Source organism: Haliotis rufescens, unplaced genomic scaffold (assembly GCF_023055435.1).
Source record: "Haliotis rufescens isolate VD_foot unplaced genomic scaffold, xgHalRufe1.0.p SCAF_76, whole genome shotgun sequence".
NCBI classification, from domain to species: Eukaryota; Metazoa; Mollusca; class Gastropoda; order Lepetellida; family Haliotidae; genus Haliotis; species Haliotis rufescens.
In genome coordinates this window covers 734,166-754,065 of record NW_025964368.1, presented here as the reverse complement: position 1 = coordinate 754,065, position 19,900 = coordinate 734,166, and the positions used below count along the sequence as shown (strand labels likewise).

Sequence of the window (19,900 nt, the reverse complement as noted above, 5' to 3'; positions counted from 1 at the left end):
TTCACTCTGATCTCACCCCGTGCTATCTGATCTCTCCAGACACACTTCAATCTCTCCCAGTTCACTCTGATCTCACCCCGTGCTATCTGATCTCTCCAGACACACTCCAAACCCTCCCAGTTGATTTCAATCTCTCCCAGTTCACTCTGATCTCACCCCGTGCTATCTGATCTCTCCAGACACACTCCAAACCCTCCCAGTTGATTTCAATCTCTCCCAGTTCACTCTGATCTCACCCCGTACTAGCTGATCTCTCCTGGAACATTCCCGTCTCTTGGGTGAATATAGGTCCCAGACATTGATATAAAGTGGTCGTACCATCACAAAACAACTTTCATATAATCTAAAGGGATCACCATTAATAAAAATATTAACCTTAGTTTAATTCAGGTTTACTTTCATACCAGTATGATTACAAAAACTGCGAACACATGTCAAACATTGCTGAGACATCATCTGCAATAGGCCTTCAGCAACCCATGCTAGGCGAATATGCTTGCCGTAAGAGGCGACTAACGGGATCGGGTGGTCAGGCTCACTGACTTGGTTGATGTCATCATATCCCAATTGTGTGGATCGATGCTCATGATATCAATCACTCGAGACTAGTGGCCAAGACTCGATCATTTACAGACCCCCGCCATATAGGTTGAATATTGCTGAATGCGGCGTTAAACAACAAACAAACAAACAAATACATCATTCTTTGAGTCCGATAGCAACGTGAAACAAACAAACATTATCAACAAACATGAGAGAAGACAAATCATTAATAAAAGATGCAGCAGTACTACCCTGACCATCCATAGTATTTTTTCTCAGACGAATGTTGGTTTCCTGATCTCAAGTGGAGTGTCAATGAGTGATTTTGTGACTTTACGCCGGTTTTAGCAATATTCCAGCAATATCATGGCGAGCGACGAGCGAAAGCTTTAACGAGCGAAAGCTTTAACCACTAGGCTACCCGACCGCCCCAAGCTCAAGTGGAGCTCAGTTATTCTTTCGTTGGAACGTCCCACATGCAATCGTTTGTGATGTCATGAACAATTATTAGTAAACGCACTACTTTCTTGATAACTTCTGGTTTATTGCACATAACGATGTTTCTATGTAGATTCTCTCACCATTATCAAGCTGACAGGTGACTGCAACCAAGTGAGGAGAGTTATATATGCATACTATTTAGTAAGCAGATTAACATTTCCATCAGATAATAGATAACAAGTAGCATACAGATGACTCGCTGAAGTTAAATGAACAGAAAGAATAACAAATAGCACACAAGTAATGAAGCCGGATGTACAGTAAGGATAAGGATTGACAGGAATAGTTGTCACAAGCTCCTTTAAGTTAATGTTACATTGTAAATGTTACGTTAATCTTACCGTCAGCATAACGAACTCTTTGGAGTAATCTTGGCCTGTGTAAGTTGAACATGTCAACTGTGTGACTTCACTTTTTTAATTGTGACGGCATAAAGCTAGGTCTTCTTATTCACTGGCCGTATAACTTTTGAAAACTCTAGATTTTTGTTCAAGACAAAAAACATTTCATTGTTCTTTGTGTTCTTAATTTAGGACCACACGGTATAAAGATTTTCTACATGTAAATATAATGATCGTCACCAGGTCGCTAAAGTTTCAGTCAAATTCTTGTCTAGACTCGATTATTTACAGACCGCCGTCATATAGCTGGAATATTGCTGGGTGCGGCGTTAAACACACAAACTAACCAACAATCACTCATTACATTACAGATCAAGGATGTATTCCTCACATAATCACATCTTGGAGGCGTGATAATGTCCACTGCTGCAACATTCAGCATATCACACATCCCTCCCACAAATGTAACAATGCATATAGTTTACATTTATCGCATTGCGCCATAGGAAGTTTCCATTCCTGTGAGCCAACATGTAGTCCCTCCTATTGTCGCCAAGGGGATAGCCCGGAGCCCAGGGAAAGAACGTCATATTGCGGCCATCATGGAATACCCAGTGCCCTTCATTTACTGCGTCCGACCCATCGATGTAGTAACTGCAAGGCTTAGTGTCTGCAAATAAGAGTGTATCAGTATATTTAGTGCTTGACAGAAACACAATTGATACAGCATCATCTTTTTGTGTATTGTTGAAATGAATATATATTTTTGATTTTCTCGGCATATCAATCGCACATCCTTAAATGTTTTGATACATTTTGCATGCTACAACACTACTGCTTGGGATGTTTTGTTTGTCATACCAATGTTTATTTTGTAACCTTACATTTGCATTGATGTATTTATCCTATCCTGGTTGTTTACAATACAATAAAAGTTTGTTTGTTGGTATGTTGTTTAATGCCGCACTCAGCAATATTCAAGCTATATCACGGCGTTCTGTAAATAATCGAGTCTGGACCAGACAATCCAGTGATTAAAATCATAAGCATCGATCCACGCAGTTGAGTTCGATTACATGCATCAACCATGTCAGCGAGCCTGACCACCCGATCCCGTTAGTCGCCTTTTACGACAAGCATGGTTTGCTGAAGACCTATTCTAACCCGAATCTTCACGAATCGCAATATGGCTGCAATATTGCCGATGCGATGTAAAATTTTAACTCACTCATTCACTCACGGGTGTCAATACAATAAAAGCGACAAAAACACAGCCATGAGATGGAGTCCTGTCAATATTGTTTTTCTCGGGTCTATAAAAAAACCAGGTGTTAACCTCCTGAAAAGTCTATAATTGTATATTGTTTGACATGTCACTTGTACCAACTTCTTTGATCAAACAGTGCTTACATGTAGGGAGGCCTTTCATGTAGGGTAGCCATACTTTAGAAGAGTGAGTGAGTGAGTATTTATAGTCACATCGGCAATATTGCAGCCATATCGTGACTAAGGTAATTTTTACGTTAGGAAAACATCAGTTTAGACAACATTAAAACCTGTCATCAAAGGACAGTAAAATTACTAGACTTACCACAGATATCTATTTTAAAAACTAGTATTTGATCCTAACAAGCTTTTACCAAACAGAACAATACATTGAAAAAACGGCCTATAGTTCACCAGCTATTGAATGTAGATCCCAGCAGGATTTATATCATACTTTCAGCCGCTGGCGATTATATGTAAGTTTAGCCGTCAATTAAAACTAACGAATATACTACTATTAAAATCGCGGTAGGATTAAATTTACTTTGAACGAAGCGGATCTTACGTATCCTCTCAGGGGGACAATAATTTTACAGTATTTAACCCCCTTCAAGGATACTGCAACAAACAATCTCAGTTGCTAATTTAATCTACCAATTTTAAAACATTTATATTTTATCATACGTATCAATCAAAAATTCTCAATCAACTCTATTTCCTTAAAAACAACAATTAAACGAGAATCAATACCATTAAAAAGATCCTTAATGGATGATGCTTTGAAATATTATCCCCTGTGATGGCAAAATCAATACAGTCAAGCAGGACATGCTTGACTGTGATTCTCCCATCACAAGGAATACAAAATGGAGGATCCTCACTTTTCCATGAATATTCATGTTTGTACCTGCTATGGCCAATACGACATCGTCGCAATTGACCTCATTAAATCTGGACTGACAACCCAAGTAGGTGTTTAATAGTTGGTTTAATTTCATGTAATTTACTGATACCTACTTGGGTGTCCCACTTCTTTTGCATCAGATCTCGGATGTAACATCTGATGAGAGGTTTGATGTCGGTGTATGTGAAACGAAGTGGCGTCACAGATTTGTTGAGTGCTGCTTTTGCAGTAGCATCAGCCATTGTGTTCCCAGTGATTCCAACATGGCTAGGTAACCAACAAAAGACGATGTCGCATTGCCAGTAGCAAGTTCATTAAACAATTCAATAATTTCTATTAACAGTGGATGTGTGGAAGACTAGGCTAGAGGCACAAAAAGAATCTGAAAAAATTATGAACTGTTTATGTTTAGATTGGCTGTTGATGTATTTGAGTGCAGTTAAAATAGCATTTGCTTCCGCTGTAAAAATAGAACAGTTATTTGGTAATCGGGAAAAAATAGTCCTGGATCCAATGACAGTGCCGCTGGCAACAGCGTTACCATATTTGGATCCATCTGTAAATATAGATTTGAAAGTATCATATGTGCTTCGTAATTCATGATATTGTTGTTCATAAATTAGTTGATTTGTGTCAGATTTCTTTAGTTTAGTTAATGTAAAGTCCACCTCTGGCTTCACTAACTGCCATGGTGGAGAAGGGAAAAGCTGAGTGGGGGCAATGTTTCCAAGCTTTATATGCGCAGCAGACATATGAGATTTTATTCTTATTCAAGAGGTGGAATAAGAGATGATTTTGTTTGGTAGAGATTTTCGTATAGAGAATTAAAAACACAGTCAGAAGCTGGATTGGATTTCGAAGAACGTATTTCAGATACATATTGCAAAGATAATTTAATGCGACGTTGTCGAAGGGACGGCTCATCAGCCTCCACATACAGACTTTGTATCGGCGAAGATCTGAAGTGAGTGAATGAGTGAGTGAGTGAATGAGTGAGTGAGTTCGGTTTAACGCCGCTTTTAACAGTATTCCAGTTATATCGCGGCGTGTCAGCTTAATGTCGGAGGAAAGCCCAAAGAGGTGCAGGTCTCAGACGTTTACCACTTCGGTGAAACCCACGAGCACAGGTGTGGTGCTGACAAACCTAGAAACATAATCGGGGCGAACTGGGATTCGAACCCATAATCCTATGTTTCTGGCGTGCCCAAGGGACGCAACTCTGCAAAGCGAATCGCGGCGCCTTAGACGACTGGGCCACCCGTGCCCCCGCGAAGTTCTGAAGGTCCCTAGGCAAAGCCTCAGGCCTTGATGGTGAATAGGGTCTAGAACTTTTAAATTGCTTTTACAAGCTCCACCATAAATGATTGAGCCATAATCTAATTAATCTGAAAGTGCTCTGTATAGTTGAAGGAGGGTTTTCTGATCTCCTCCCCACTTAGAATTTGAGACAACTTTCAGTAAGTACAGGGCCTTCAGACATTTATTCTTCAAATATTTAATGTGAGGCAGAAAAGTCAAATGGTGATCGAAAAGTATACCCAGGAACTTGGCTTCTTTTACATCTTTAATAGGGGAGAGTTATCTAAAATAAGTTCTGGATTTTTATGCGGTTTATATTTTCTACAAAAAGGAATGCAGTTTGTTTTAGATTTTGAGAATTTAAATCCGTTTTCCAAAGACCATTTCTGTATTTTATTTAAACCTAGCTGCAGTTGCCTTTCGATTGTATGCATGGTTTTGCCACGACAGGAAATATTAAAATCATCCACAAAAAGTGATCCATCAATTGAATCATTTGAAACTTTCGATAAGCTATTAATTTTAATGCTGAATAATGTGACAGACAAGATACTGCCTTGTGGGACACCCTGATCCTGATCAGACAGGGTAGAACCCACGCAGACTTGAAATTGTCTGTCTGTTAAAAGGTTTGATATAAACTGAGGCAAACGACCTCGCAGTCCAAAGTTATGTCACTGCATGTTGTTTGTTTATTATGGCATTTTTTACTAATGATTCTAAACGTACTTAATGATCGATAGTACTTCTGTTCTTAGGGAAATCACATTGTATATTTGTAATGAGATTATTTGTTTCTAAGTACCATATAAGTCGATTATTTATCATGCGTTCCATGGTTTTGCAAACGCATCTTGTCAGTGAGATTGGTCGATAATTTGATGGATCTGCGTGATCACGTTCTGGTTTAGGTATTGGAACAACAATGGCATAACGCCAAGACGGTGGAAATCGCCCTGACGTCCAATTTCATCAAAAATATTTAACACTGATTGTAAATATGATTCTGGTAAGTGCTTCAGGAGTTGATAATGTATGTTATCAGCTCCAGTAGCAATATCGTGAGCCTGTCCGGGTGCAGTATGTAGTTCATGAATAGACAATATTTCATTGTAATCTTCCCCATTATCTGAATTAAAATTAATAGCTTTCTTTTCCTGCTGTTTTGGGTTTTTTTTAAAGTGAGGCACATAATTGGAAGAGGAAGACTGTTTGGCCAAAGTTTCACCCAGTTTATTTGCAATATCAGATTGATCAGTTAACAACTCACCATCCCAAGATGGTGAATGCCAGATTTAGATCCCTTACCCTTGATTTTTTGGATCATGTTCCATACCTTGGACATGGGCGTAAGTGAATATATTTTTGACATGTAAGCTTGCCAAGACTTGCGTTTATTTTGCTTAAACGTACGCCGTGCTTTGGCATTTGCAATTTTGAATCTATTTAAATTATGTACCATAGGATGGTGACGGGAAAAAATGTTCAGCTTTTTCCCGTGCCTTCCTAGATTGTTTGCAAGTATCCTTAAACCAAGGTTTAAGGATGTGTGGATTTGCAGAGGATTTGTGAATGCATTCATCAGCTATATTAAGTTCATCGGAGAACACTTTTATTGAATCAGGAACATCAAAAAAACCATTAGGATGTAATTTGCTCGTACAGAGTAACTCGAATAAAGGCCAGTTAGCTTTCGTGGAATTCTATCTTGATGATGGTGGAACATCAGATGGAGTTATTGGGCTATGTATAACATCCTGCCTCACCAATACTGAAGAACCTCTAGTCGCTCTATGTCCAGGAAGAGAGAAGTTCTTATATGCGTTATATTGTTTTATCTGGGTTTGGTCAGTATCTTATAATATGTTTCCTGTACACTTAAAGCCGATGGTTTATAATCCTGGATTAATATTTGCAAATCATTGAAATTGTTCCTTAGTCCTCTGTTATTCCATTGGATAATAGTAGAAGAGCAACACATGGTGGCTCAACTGGAGATTGAGAGCGTGGAGGAGGTCTGTTCCCTTGGACTGGGAGTAAGGGACTTACCTCCATTTCCAGAGGTCCAAAAGTATTATGTACCTCTACAGGGGTTGTAGTAGGAGAAGGCACCTCAAGTGCTGGAGAGCCCTGGCCCTTCTCCTCATTTGCTTTTTTTGTTTGTTGGACCTTTACCTTGAAAATCTTCAATGTCATTAATAGATTCTGATTCTAATTGTTTCGTGGCTGTAGTTTCAGATGAAAGATTCTGTTTGGGAAGCAGATGTTGCTAGCAAGGGGCTATTTTGAGACATCTGGGTGGAATCGTCTAGTGTAATCTGAGCATCCTTAACCCAAGAGATAACAGTTTGAGTGCAGGATGTGGATACTTTTACAACTGGAGTTGGAGCAGACACGGCAGCTGAAATGTTTTGGTGAAAGGTGTTTGGGATGGAAGATATCATATTTTGGCTTCTATGAAATATTGTTGGTACATTTTGATTATTTTTGATTCACGATCAAAGACAGGACAGGATTTTGATGAGGACAAGTGCTGTCCATCGTCCACATTTGATGTCATTTATGCAATCCTCTGAACTTTTATGAGTTCCATTGCAACGAAAGCATCTTGTCCTGGCTGTGCAAAATTTGGCTCCGTGGCCGAACTTTTCGCATTTGTAACACGGGAGTGGATTGGGGACATACACCTCCACTCCGATGTTGAATATCCAGCCTTAATGTTTTTGGGGATAGCAGAGAGGGACAAAGTAAAAAGGTACGTTTGAGTGTTGACAATACTTCCATCCCGTGTTTATCTGGTAAAGCGTTTAACCGAGGTAACACCTTGGTTTGACAATTCATGAGCTATTTCATCCTCTGTCATGTCTGCGAGACAGCGAGCACGATCTCGGACAATACCTTTGCTGGAATTAAGCGATTTGTGTGCAAAAACAACAACCTTTGTGTTAACAAATTGCTGGATACTCAGCAGATTAACAGATTGTTGCTTCCGATCACACTCAACAAGGATTGAACCAGAACGAAGACGGGTAACGTTCTTTACTTCCCCACAGATGCTTTGAATTCCCTTAGAAATAACAAATGGATTAAGTTTTGAGAGCATTGTCATCAGCGGATCCGATCACAATGAACCTTGGCCAAGAATCAGCCACTTGTGAAGGCACACCTTCATCAGATGAAAGAGAATCTACATTCCGACGTTTGTATGCCTTTGATGAACCAGAGTGTAGATTTACAGACATGGTGAGATAATATGTTTCAGCATCCCTGCTCCCAACCCGACATCGAGGGTCCACAAGGACGGTGCTACAGTGGAAGCCAGGCTGCAAAACCAGGGCTACAGGTGTGGTATATACCAGCAAATATAACATGAATAGCTACATTTGTCTAGCAAAAGAATTGTCAAGTTGGTTCGGCACATGACAGAACATTGGAGACATGTAGAATTCGGAGGTTGACATCACCAGATTGGCCCATGCGCTACCGCCTTCTGGCATAGGACTCCAGGCAATATTTACATATGCATAAGTATATTATCATATTTCATCAAAAAATGGTTTGATATATATTTCTGAGGTGACACTTTTCAATTCACAGGGCATGGCATGACCAGCCGATTGATAGAATCGGACCCATTCTACCATCCGTCTAGGTGAAGTAAGGGTCGAAGTGGTGTGTTGGACAAAAGGAACACTGGTTCCTGGCTCAAATGCCCTCAACCACCAGAATACCGTCCTCCACCTTCCAGGTACAATTGACCATGCCCTTTCTTTACAGATTTCAAAGAGCGTCATACGACTCTTGCTCAGAAAAAAAAAAATATGTTTCCGTGTCTGTTCAAGTAAACACTGGACTTGCCTGTTTTGGCAGGATACGCTCACCTTTTGGCGAACACCTATTGTCATCACTATAAGATAGTGATCCATAAACACATGCTTATGAGTGAGTGAGTTACGCCACTTTGAGCAGTATTCCAGTTATATAATGGCGTGTCACCTTAATGTGGGAGGAAGGGCGGGTATGGTGCTGACAAACCTTAAAACATCGGGATACGAACCCAATGATCATAGGTTTTTGGTGTGCCCAAGGAACGCAATTCTGCACAGCAAACTGCGGCGACTCAAACATCTTCCCAAGGCAAGAGAGTCCAATTTCCACCCTTGCCGAACTTGGCTGGAATTCCTGGGCTCGATCGTAGCGCCACGGGTGGCTATTATGAGTTATGTCCCTTCTATGCCTCTCCTATAGACCAATCAAATTCCTACTCTCGTATCACTTGCATTTGCTTCAAATAGTTGCGCCTAGTCAAGACGATCTGAACGATAATCAAGATCTATATTGTGATAAAACGGGTCTTACATCGCAAAGAGCATCAAATCACGTGAGCACTATGATTAATGACATGAAAAGATTTGGAAAATATCTGTTCACAACGAGTTGGCGGTGCACATGCTTTGGAAATCCTGCAATTATCCGAAATCTGAATGACAGTTTATCAACCGGATTTCAATTTCATTGCGCGATTTTGATTGGAATGTGCATCGACTCGTTAGTCCAACCAAAATATAACTTCCTAATACCAGCCTAGTTCGGCAAGGGGGGAAACTGGACTTTTATAGTCAGTTAACTCTCTTGCCTCTGGACGACTAAGCTACCCGTGCCCCACACATGCTTATGAAAAAATCAGAATTGTACAATAGACAACATGTTATTTCTAATGATTATAGATAGATTTCTGTCGCTTTTTTGTCGCGCGCGCGCGTGCGTGCGTACGTTTGTACTAGACCGGACTGATTTAAAGTGCTAGCACACTGAGATACCATGCCACAGTTTAACATGAATACCCCATTCAGAATCATTATACTGACTCCGAGCCGACCAGTCCTTGTTTTAGCCCCTTAATGCTGAGCGCCAGACAGGGTAACAACAAGTACCATCTTTTAACGTCTTTTGGTATGACGCGGTCAGGGATCGAATCCCGGACCTTCCGCACTCCGGGCAGACGCTCTACCACTAGACCACGGAGGCGGTCGTATCTACACAGAATATGTGTGAACACAATCAAATGAAATTAGACACAGTGATCGACAAAAACATTGACGTCATTGTCAGCATTAATTCATTTCAGTCATTGCACATGTGTAGCCACAAGGGGGCGTCATGGTCAGTACCTGGTCACACCGCCTCTTGCAGCCGTCACTGCTCAACACCTCCTTGGCACAGATTGCACAAGTCGTCGGATTTGTTCTTGGGGAATTCTTTGCCATTCCTCCTGTAAGGCGTTGGTGAGTTGTGCCAGTGTGTGGGGACGCTGGTGACGTTGACGGACACGTCGATCAAGTTCGTCACACTAAATGTTGAATCGGGTTGAGATCAGGCGATTTGGACTACCATGGAAGGACATTGATGTTCTCATTAACAAGAAAATTAACTGTTGCACGTGCTGTGTGGGGCCGAGCGTTGTCATGTTGGAACAGCTCCCTCTGGCGCTCCAAAGTTGGGAGGAGGTGAGGACGCATAATTTGGTCTATGAATCGGTTTGCTGTAAGATTGCCCTGGGCAACCACTAACTGTGATCTACCCATGTATGATATGGCTCCCAACACCATGACACTCCCTCCACCAAATCGGTCCACCTGTCGAACGCAGTTCGGCGCACAAAGGTTCATGTCGACGTTGGTACACACGGTTATCTTCCATCCCGTCGTTGAAGAAGAAAACGTGACTCATCGCTGAACCAAACGCGTCGCCAGTTCCTGAGATCCCATGCCTGTACTCTGTTGCACCACCGGACACGTCGTTGACGGTGTAGACGATACAAGACAGGTCCAACTTTTGGTCGTCTCGCTCGAATTCCCACTTCCCTCAGACGATTTCTGATGGTTTGGTCGGAAATTCTTCGCATACCAGGCACTTGTTCAGCAGTGTCCATTGCTGTTGCAAATCAATTCCGAAGGTGATGCAACATGATGTACCGATCCTGAGCATGGGTGGTCACTCTTGGTCTTCCACTTCTGGGATGATCTTGAGTCGAATGAGTGCGGGTATATCAATCCCATAGTCGAGATATTGTGCTTTGGTGAACGCTGAAGTGTCTTGCAACGGCAGACTGGGACTCCCCTGCTTCCAAACGTCCAATGGCGATATTGCGGTCAGTTGCAGTCAATCTTTTTCGATCTCCCTTCATGTCAGAAAATTCGTAATGAACTGATGAATTTTGTACGGTCTTTTAAAGTCACTGTCTCTACTCTTGTTTCCAACACCTTGCATGTGCATTCTGCTGAAAACTTTTTTCTGAAAGCAATTTCTGTGCATCCGTTTCAGTTTTGCTGATAAACGTTTACAAACAAATTTTTTTAGATGTGTTTGCACGCAATGCACAACAAACATGACATGATTAACGGGAATCAAACATAAGCATTGTGTTTATGACGATTGCTGGGAAAAAAATCTAAATGGAATTCTTAAAACACCTATGCGTTTCTTTTTATAGTGTATATCAGTCTGATAGAAGTCTTTGTGTAAATGTGCATACAACAGTACGAGTGAAATATACAAACCTGATGACGAGGTGATCTGCTTGACTAAGTGGTTCTGCTTGTTCTCACTGTCAATGACAACAAGGTGTTCTCCTCTGGACGTACAGTCAGCTAGACCATCGTCATACAAGATCGTCTCAAGATGAAGCTGGTAACAGAAGTTGAGGAGGCGGTTGTGGACGTAGCCAGATGGACAATCACCTGAGACAGACAAGGGCACTGATCATCCTTATGCAAGAAAGCCAATCCCGGAAATATGATACTATCGTGACTGGTTACAGAATGTCAAAAACATTTTAGGAAACACAGATGTATCTCAACTGTATTGATGATAAGTAAAAATATAATAGTATGATTAGTACTTTCTGCCATTTATTAAGTGCAGCCCACAGTGAACACAACGTTACAGAATTGACTGGGCATGAACATTTCAGACTGATTGATAAGACGATTTCTAAGGCGATGGATCCCTATTAAGATAGAAGTTCACATGAATGAAGCAAATTTTAGCAAGCACGTTATTTGTCAAACAGGCTGATTTTACAAAACATATACCTAAAGAATGTATAACTGCCATGGCATTGCTGGATGGTAACAGCATAGTTCGCCACTCGTGAAGAGCAATCTCCCCATGGTGAGTGCTGGGTAACGCTAATAGCTCTTCCCCTGTGTGGACCCGGGGCAGAATTTGTCCACAACAGCCCATTGCTGGTCGTAAAAGGCGACCAAATTGGGCAACCTGTTTGACGTGGGTTGCGCCCCTGTGTCGGTGGAGGACGGTATTCTGGTGGTTGAGGGCACTGGAGCCAGGAACCAGTGTTCCTTTTGCTCAACACACCACTTCGACCCTTACTTCACCTACACGGGTTGTAGAATGGGTCCAGTTCTTTTAATCAGCTGGTCACGCCTTTGCCCTGTGCATGGAAGTTTGATTTTCAAAATATGTTCATCATAACAATGATATTTGCAATATGAGACAAATATTTTGATGTTATGAATTTTGCCAAGAGTCCTATGCCAGAGGGCGGTGGCTCATGGGCAATATGTAGACCTCTGAATTCTGTGCTCTTAGGAACTGTGTCATTCGCCGAACCAGCCTGGCACTTCTTCTTTAAGATATCATGACTTTTCATGTCCGTATATTCTGGAGTATGATACCTTTGTAGCCCTGATGTTTGCAGGCTGGCTCCCGCTGCAACATTGTCCTTGTTGACACTCGAAGGCGGGTGGGTAGTAGGGGTGTTGAATTGTATTATTACACCATGTCTCTACAAACACAATCTGGTTCATCAAAGAGTAACAAACGCAGACACATTGACTGCATTTCGTCTGACGATGAAGCTGCCGCTCCAAATACTGTTTCTTGGCCTCGGTTTATAGTCATTGCATCTGCTGATGGCAATCCATTTAAATTAAACCCATTTGCAATCCAAGGGCATTGAAGGTAACTGCGGAGTAGTAAAAAATGTTACACGCCTTCGTAGCAGTTCACGCCTGGTTGAATGTGCACACAGACAGCAATCTGTTCAAAATCTTCAAAACCTCTTCAAAATCTGGACGGACAACCCAAGTAGGTATGACCAATATTTGCTTTTATTGCATGTAATTTATTTATACCCAGTTGGGTGTCCCACATTAAGCTGACACGCCGCGATATAACTGAAACACTGTTAAAAGTGGCGTTAATCCCAACTCACTCACTCACTCACTCACTCACTCACTCACTCACTCACTCACTCACTCACTCTTCTGCATTAGATCTCTGATGTAACATCTAGTGACAGGTTTATAATCACTGTATGGTATAAGAAGTGGTGTCACAGATTTCTTGGGTGCTGCCTTAGCAGCAGCAGCAGCCAAAGTGTTACCAACGATCTCAACATGGCTGGGTAACCAACAAAAGACGGTGTTGTTTTGGCCAGTTGCAAGATTATTGTGTAATTCGATTATTTCAAGTAAAATTGGATGCTGACACGACATATTTGTTATTGCTTGAAGACAGAACAACGAGTCTGAAAAAATAATAAATTCCTTATGTTTAGACTGGCTATTGTTATAGTTTAGAGCATCTAATATGGCCATTGATTCTGCTGTAAAATTGAAGAGTCATCTGGTAATTTAGTTGATATAGTTATGGATCCAATGATGGTGGCGCTGGCAACAGCGCCTCCATCCTTGGATCCATCTGTAAATATTGATTTGTAAGTGTTATAATTCGCTTCTTAACTTATTGTATCCTGTTGATATTGTAGTTGATTAGTGTCAGATTTCTTTAGTTTAGATAATGTAAGATCCACCTGTGGCTTAGACCAATTGCCAAAGAGGAGAAGAAAGCAGGCGGAAAGGAGATATATTTTCAAGTTCAATTTTTGCAACAGAAATGAAAGGTTTAATTCTGATTCCAAGTGGTGGAATAAGGGGTGACTTTTTTATTGAAAAGATCCTCATAAAGAGGATTAAAAACGCAAGCTGGTAAGCTGGTAAGCTGGATTAGACTTTTTTAAATATAATTTAGTTATGTATTGTAAAGATTGCTTTTACAGGCTCCACCATAGATGATGGAGCCATAGTGGAGTTTAGAACGGACAAGTGATCTATATAAGTGAAGGAGGGTCGTCTGATCTCCTCCCCACTTGGAATTAGAAACGACCTTTAGTAAATCGAGTGCCTTCTGACATTTAGCTTTCAATATTTAAAAAATTTTAATATTTGGTAAGAAAGTAAGGTGATGATCAAAAATTATTCCTAAAAATTTAGCTTCTTTTACGACTTTAATTGGAGTTCCAGTTAGATGTAATTCTAACGTGACCCGTAATTGAATGTCCTCAGATCTTTGTTTAGCGATAGCGAGAACTAAAATCTGATTTTAATGAGATTGGAAATGGATACAATTAGTTTTAGATTAAGAAAACTTAAAGCCGTTCTGCTCTGCCCAAACATTGACTTTATTTAGACAAAGTTACAACTGTCTTTTAATCATGTGCATATTTTTACCTTGACATGAAACATTAAAATCGTCAAAAAATAACGACCCATTAACAGAGTCATTCAAAACCTGAGCTAAATTATTAATCTTTATACTGAACAACGTAACTGATTATATGCTACCTCGGGGCACACCTTGAACTTGATCGAATTCAGACAAGGTGGATCCGTCACGTACCTTTAAATGCCTATCTGTTAAAAACTGTGATATAAAATTAGGCAAACGACCTCACAACCCCATCTCATGAAGATCTTTTAAAATTCCATATTTCCAGGTCATATCATACGCTTTTTCTAAATCGGAAAATATAGATACGGTGTGTTGTTTATTGATGATAGCATTTTTAACAAATGATTCAAATCTAACCAAATGGTCAATAGTACTTCTATTTTTCCTAAAACCGTATTGAATATTTGTTTTAAGATCTAAGTACCATATCAATCTATTATTGACCATTCTTTCCATGGTCTTACAAACACAGCTAGTAAGCGATATTGGCCTATAATTTTAAGGATCAGTGTGATCCGGGGCAGGTTTTGGTATTGGAATAATAACAGCATTCCGCCATGACGAAGGGAAATTCCCAATTGTCCATATATTATCAAATATATTTAAAAGTGTTTCTATACAGAAGTTGGGTAAATGTTTTAGTAACTGATTGTGGATATTATCAGCACCTGTAGCAGTGTCATGAGCTTGTCCTAAGGCAGTATTTAGCTCATGTCTGGAAAAAACTTCATTATAATCTTCACCATTCAGAGTTAAAATTAATTTTCTTTCTTGTTGGTCTTTAAATTTCTGAAATTTTGGTACATAATTTGCTGATGAAGAATGTTTAGGTAACGTTTCTCCTACTCTATTGGCTATATCAGATTTATCAGTTAATAATGTGTCACGTTCTTTAAGATAGTGAACACTAGATTTTGAACCTTTACCTTATATTCTTTGTACCAAATTCCAAACCTTAGACAATGGTGTATGTGAGTTTATTTTAGAAACATAGTTCCGCCAAGCTTGGCGTTTATTTTGTTTGAACGTACGACGTTCTTTTGCATTCAAAATTTTATATTTGTTTAAGTTATGGACAGTTAAATACTTCTCTGCCTTTTTCCTAGCTTTCCTATCTTGTTTACAATCGGTGTTAAACCATGCTTCACGTATATGTGGATTTGTAGAGGACTTTGGTATACATTCTTCAGTAATCTCATTTGAAACGTCTGAAAAAGCCTGCACAGGATCATCAACATCACTAAAACATTCAGGTCTGAGTTTATTTGTGCATAATGTCTGCAATAAAAACTAGTTAACTTTTGTAAAATTCCATCTTGTTGAAGGTGGAATATCAGATGGATTTATTGTTTTAATGATAGTTGGGAAATGGTCACTTACACAAAGGTCATTGTGGACTGACCATTCAAACTCGTTGAGTAGGTTGGAATCAGTTATAGATATATCGAGAGAAGAGTTGGTTCCAGTTGCAGGATTCAGGTAAGTGCTTGAATCATCATTTAATATACAGAGGTCATTATTGTAGATAAAATTCTCAATCATTTTACCTGTTTTGTTAGTGTTTGTACCACCCCAGAGTGGGTTGTGGCCATTTAGATCACCCATGATTACACAGGGCTTGGGGAGTTGATCATAGAGATCTTAAAGGTCAGACAACTGAAGAGCTAACGAAAGCGGAAGATACAAAGAGAACAGAGTAAAAGCAACGTTCAAGGTAAGTCGCACTGCAACGGCTTGTATAATTGGTGTTGAGTGTAACAGGACTATGAAAACATCATGCATTACAATAATTGAAGATCCTCCAGTGGCCCTATCCCCAGGAGGAGAAAAGGAATGATATGCTTGAAACTGACGTAAATTAAAATGATCAGTCTGTTTTAGATACGTTACCTGTAGACAGAATGCTGATGGTTTATAATCCTGGACAAACAGATGTAATTCATTGAAGTGAATCTTCAGTCCTCTACAATTCCACTGTTTAATATTATGGGAATAAACTATCTTTTCGGGGGAGTAATTGGGGATCTACCCTGTACTTTCTTTGAGGGCGAACAGCTATGTGCCCTGGGATGGATATTGTCAGACACATCCATGTCTTCAAGTGATGCAAACTTATTGAATATCTTGATTGGATTTTCTGATCCCTTTGGGGCTCTGCCACTTTGATAGGTCTTTCAAGGTTCAGGTCTAGGTTTCAGTTTGCTTTTAACACTTTGTTTTACATTTGTATGAGAAATATGTTGTAAAGCTGACTGAGGTGACGATTGTTCCTTTGTTGAATCCTGATCGCAAGATGACTCAGACTGAATTGGAGACCCATGCCTGGCGGATTGGTTACTTTAGTGTGTGTGTGATTCAGAAGGTGTTCTGGTGATGGAAGCGGAGGATTCTTTAGGGTCAGTGGTTTGGACAAGTTATTTTGCATCTGCAAAACTAATGTTTCTTGTGAATTTTTATTGTTTATTTCCAGCTGCTCTTTCTACACGAGGGCAAGTGTTAACACCATGTCCGAACTTCTTGCATTTGAAGCAGCGAAGAGGGTTGGGAATGTATACTCAACAACAAAAGTTCCTGTGACACCAATATTTTAGTGTATTTTTCAAACAAGTAAAGTTTGGTTTTCAATATTGTAGTACATGTATGGAATCAAGTCACAAAAAGTCAACTGCTACAGAAAAGCATCCATTCCATGCAATAGTTGACTTTTATGCAAGCTCCATGCATTTCACTACCCAAGAATGGGCATAAAACATGTGCGTTAACGCACATTCCATATGCATTGTTTAGCATCGTGCTGACAACAACCACTCAGAAAAACGACAAAATTACGCAATTATTCAACATTACGAAATGCCACGCCTGTCCGAAAATGAGCGTCTGGGAGCCATTGGTATGCTTGAAGCAGGATCGAGTCAACGTTATGTTGCAAGATAATTTAACGTCCATAGAAACACTATTTGGTGTTTATGGCAACGTTGGCAACAGACTAATGCAGTCAGAGACAATCCTCGGAGTGACAGGCCACACGTAACCAATAATCGACACGACAACTGGATTCGAACAACACACCTATGTAATCGATTTCAGCCAGCAACAGTGACTGCAAGAAGCATCCCTGGCCTTCGACAAATATCTTCAAAAACCGTGAAGGGATTGTCGCCAGAAGACCCGCCTGATGTCCCATTTTGACAGGTACCCACCGTCAAGCACGTCTACAGTGGTGCAGACAGCGTCTACGCTGGACGGCCATGCAGTGGGGACAAGATCTATTCACTGACGAGTCTCGTTTTCAACTCGGCCACAGCGATGGACGGATTCGAGTGTACCGACGTTGAGGTGAACGTTACGTCAATCATTGTGGAAGAAGATCATGGAAGAAGATCGGTTAGGGGGCGGGAGCGTTATGGTATGGGCTAGGATTCCAGCAAGACAGAGGACCCGTTTGATAGTGGAAGAGGGACATCTTAATGGACAGCGCTACCACGACGAGATCATCTGCCCTGTTGTTCTACCGTTTTTGCGTCGTCATGGCCCAGGCATTACCTTTCATGATGACAACGCCCAGCCTCATATTGCTCGACTTGTTCAGCCTTCTCTTCAACAAAACAACGTGAATATCATCCCTTGGCCGGCTCGCTTCCCTGATCTCTCACCAATCGAGCACATGTGGGATGAGATGGATCGGCGCCTTCGACGTCAACCACATGTTCTACAGACACTCCAGGAACTTCGAAACATCCTCCAGCAGATATGGACAGATATCCCACAGGACTTTGTGCGACGCCTGGTCCATTCCATGAGACGAAGATGTGTTTCTTGCATCGCAACCAGAGGTGGATACACACGCTATTGATTTGTAAATTGACATTTTGGCATGTTCATGTTTTTTTAATGAAATCACGCATTTTCTGAAGTCAGTATGGCAAATTAAACCATTTGAACACTTACAGGAGTCTTTTATCTGTTGCAAACCGAAATTATTTCAGATTTGGTTAAAAACATAACTTTGCATCAAATTTATTCAATGTCACAGGAACTTTTGTTGTTCAGTATATGTCATATAAGCATACACTTATACTCCAAATCGTTGAATTACATAATGATCTTGCCACTAGCCAATATGACATCGTATTTTGTTGGTTACCGAGCCATGTTGGAATCATTGGTGACACAATGGCCGATGCTGCTGCAAAAGCAGCACTCAACAAATCTGTGACACCACTTCTGATCCCATACAATGATTATAAGCCAGTTATCAGATGTTACATCCGAGATCTTATGCAAAAGAAGTGGGACACCCAGGTGGGTATCAATAAATTACATGAAATTAAACCAACTATCGGTTATACCTACGTGGGTTGACAGTCCAGATTTGAAGAGGTCATAATGCGACGATGTCGTATTGACCATAGCAGGTACACACAAGAATATTTATTGAAAGGTGAGGATCCTCCATTTTGTATCACTTGTGATGAAAATATCACTGTCAAGCATGTCCTGCTTGACTGTATTGGTTTTTCCATCACAAGGGATAAATATTTCAAAGTGTCATCCATAAAGGATCTTTTTAATCAAATACATGCTCATTTAATTATCGTTTTTATAAAGGAAATAGAATTATTTAATAAATTTTGATGTAGAAAGTAATGTATTTTATAAATTGGTATTATATGATTTTAACTGAGATAGTTAGTGGCAATATCCTTGAAGAGGGTTGAAGTATCATTAAAATTATTGTCCCTCTGAAAGGGTATGTAAGCCAAAATAAATCAAAGTATTTTTATGTCTACCAGTGTTTTATTCGTAGAATATTTGTTTGTTTTAAATCTCCGGCTAAACCCTGTCAATAATCACCAGCTACTAAAGGGATGGTGTAAATCCTGCTGGGGTCCATGCATATAGCCAACTTTTATGGCCCTATTGTAATGGTATGAATAGTCATATTTTATGGTTATATACTAGTATTAAACATATGTCTGTGATAATCTTCTTGTTGTCCTTCATCTACAGGAATTTATACAGTTTGCATATATATTATGAAGGTCAAATTTTGTCTCGTCACGATATGGCTGAAATATTGCCGATGTGACGTTAAATAGTAACTAACTCACTCACTCATAGCATAGTTCATTCCATCAATGTTGCTCTGGATTCAATGAAGTACATGTTGCATTATTGTTTTTAAACCATTCGCCTACACACCTCAATGACATATTGAATATATCCTCACCTGTTGTGACGCTGTAGTACACTGTATCCGTCTCTTGTTCTCCGTCCTGTGGCGACATGAACAGCACGTCATGGAGTTGACACCGTCGATGTTGCCGTCTGTAGAATACAGACACACAAGCCTCATTCTGGAGACAGTGATCAACGCATCGGACGCCACTGATTACGTTTGAAAATTCACTTAAGATATTGATATTTACTAAAACGTCTGCCATCTTTGTGCTTTTAGTTCCTCGTCCAGTTCCAATAAAGGCTGATGTGTAGGAACCCGTTAGAAGGATTA

The 19,900-nt window shown here is 40.2% G+C and overlaps 1 protein-coding gene across 1 annotated transcript; it reads right to left on the bottom strand.

Annotated features, from left to right (window-relative positions):
• Positions 1-1,685: 1,685 nt before the first annotated feature.
• Positions 1,686-19,846, bottom strand: LOC124124070 (galactose-specific lectin nattectin-like). The gene is made up of 3 exons (XM_046487190.2): positions 19,619-19,846; positions 11,415-11,594; positions 1,686-2,055 (listed from the first exon to the last, which is right to left on the bottom strand). The coding sequence occupies exons 1-3, from the start codon at positions 19,830-19,832 to the stop codon at positions 1,829-1,831; spliced, it is 621 nt and encodes a 206-aa protein (XP_046343146.2). The 5' UTR covers positions 19,833-19,846; the 3' UTR covers positions 1,686-1,828.
• Positions 19,847-19,900: the final 54 nt, after the last annotated feature.

What these genes read in the sequence shown, in the direction of transcription:
- LOC124124070 (XM_046487190.2), bottom strand. Translation starts at nt 19,832, where the DNA reads ATGGCAGACGTTTTAGTAAATATCAATATCTTAAGTGAATTTTCAAAC. An exon ending in GTACTACAGCGTCACAACAG is followed by an intron (nt 11,595 to 19,618) that starts GTGAGGATATAT and finishes TGTCTGTCTCAG; the next exon opens with GTGATTGTCCATCTGGCTAC. An exon ending in GCAGATCACCTCGTCATCAG is followed by an intron (nt 2,056 to 11,414) that starts GTTTGTATATTT and finishes TCTTATTTGCAG; the next exon opens with ACACTAAGCCTTGCAGTTAC.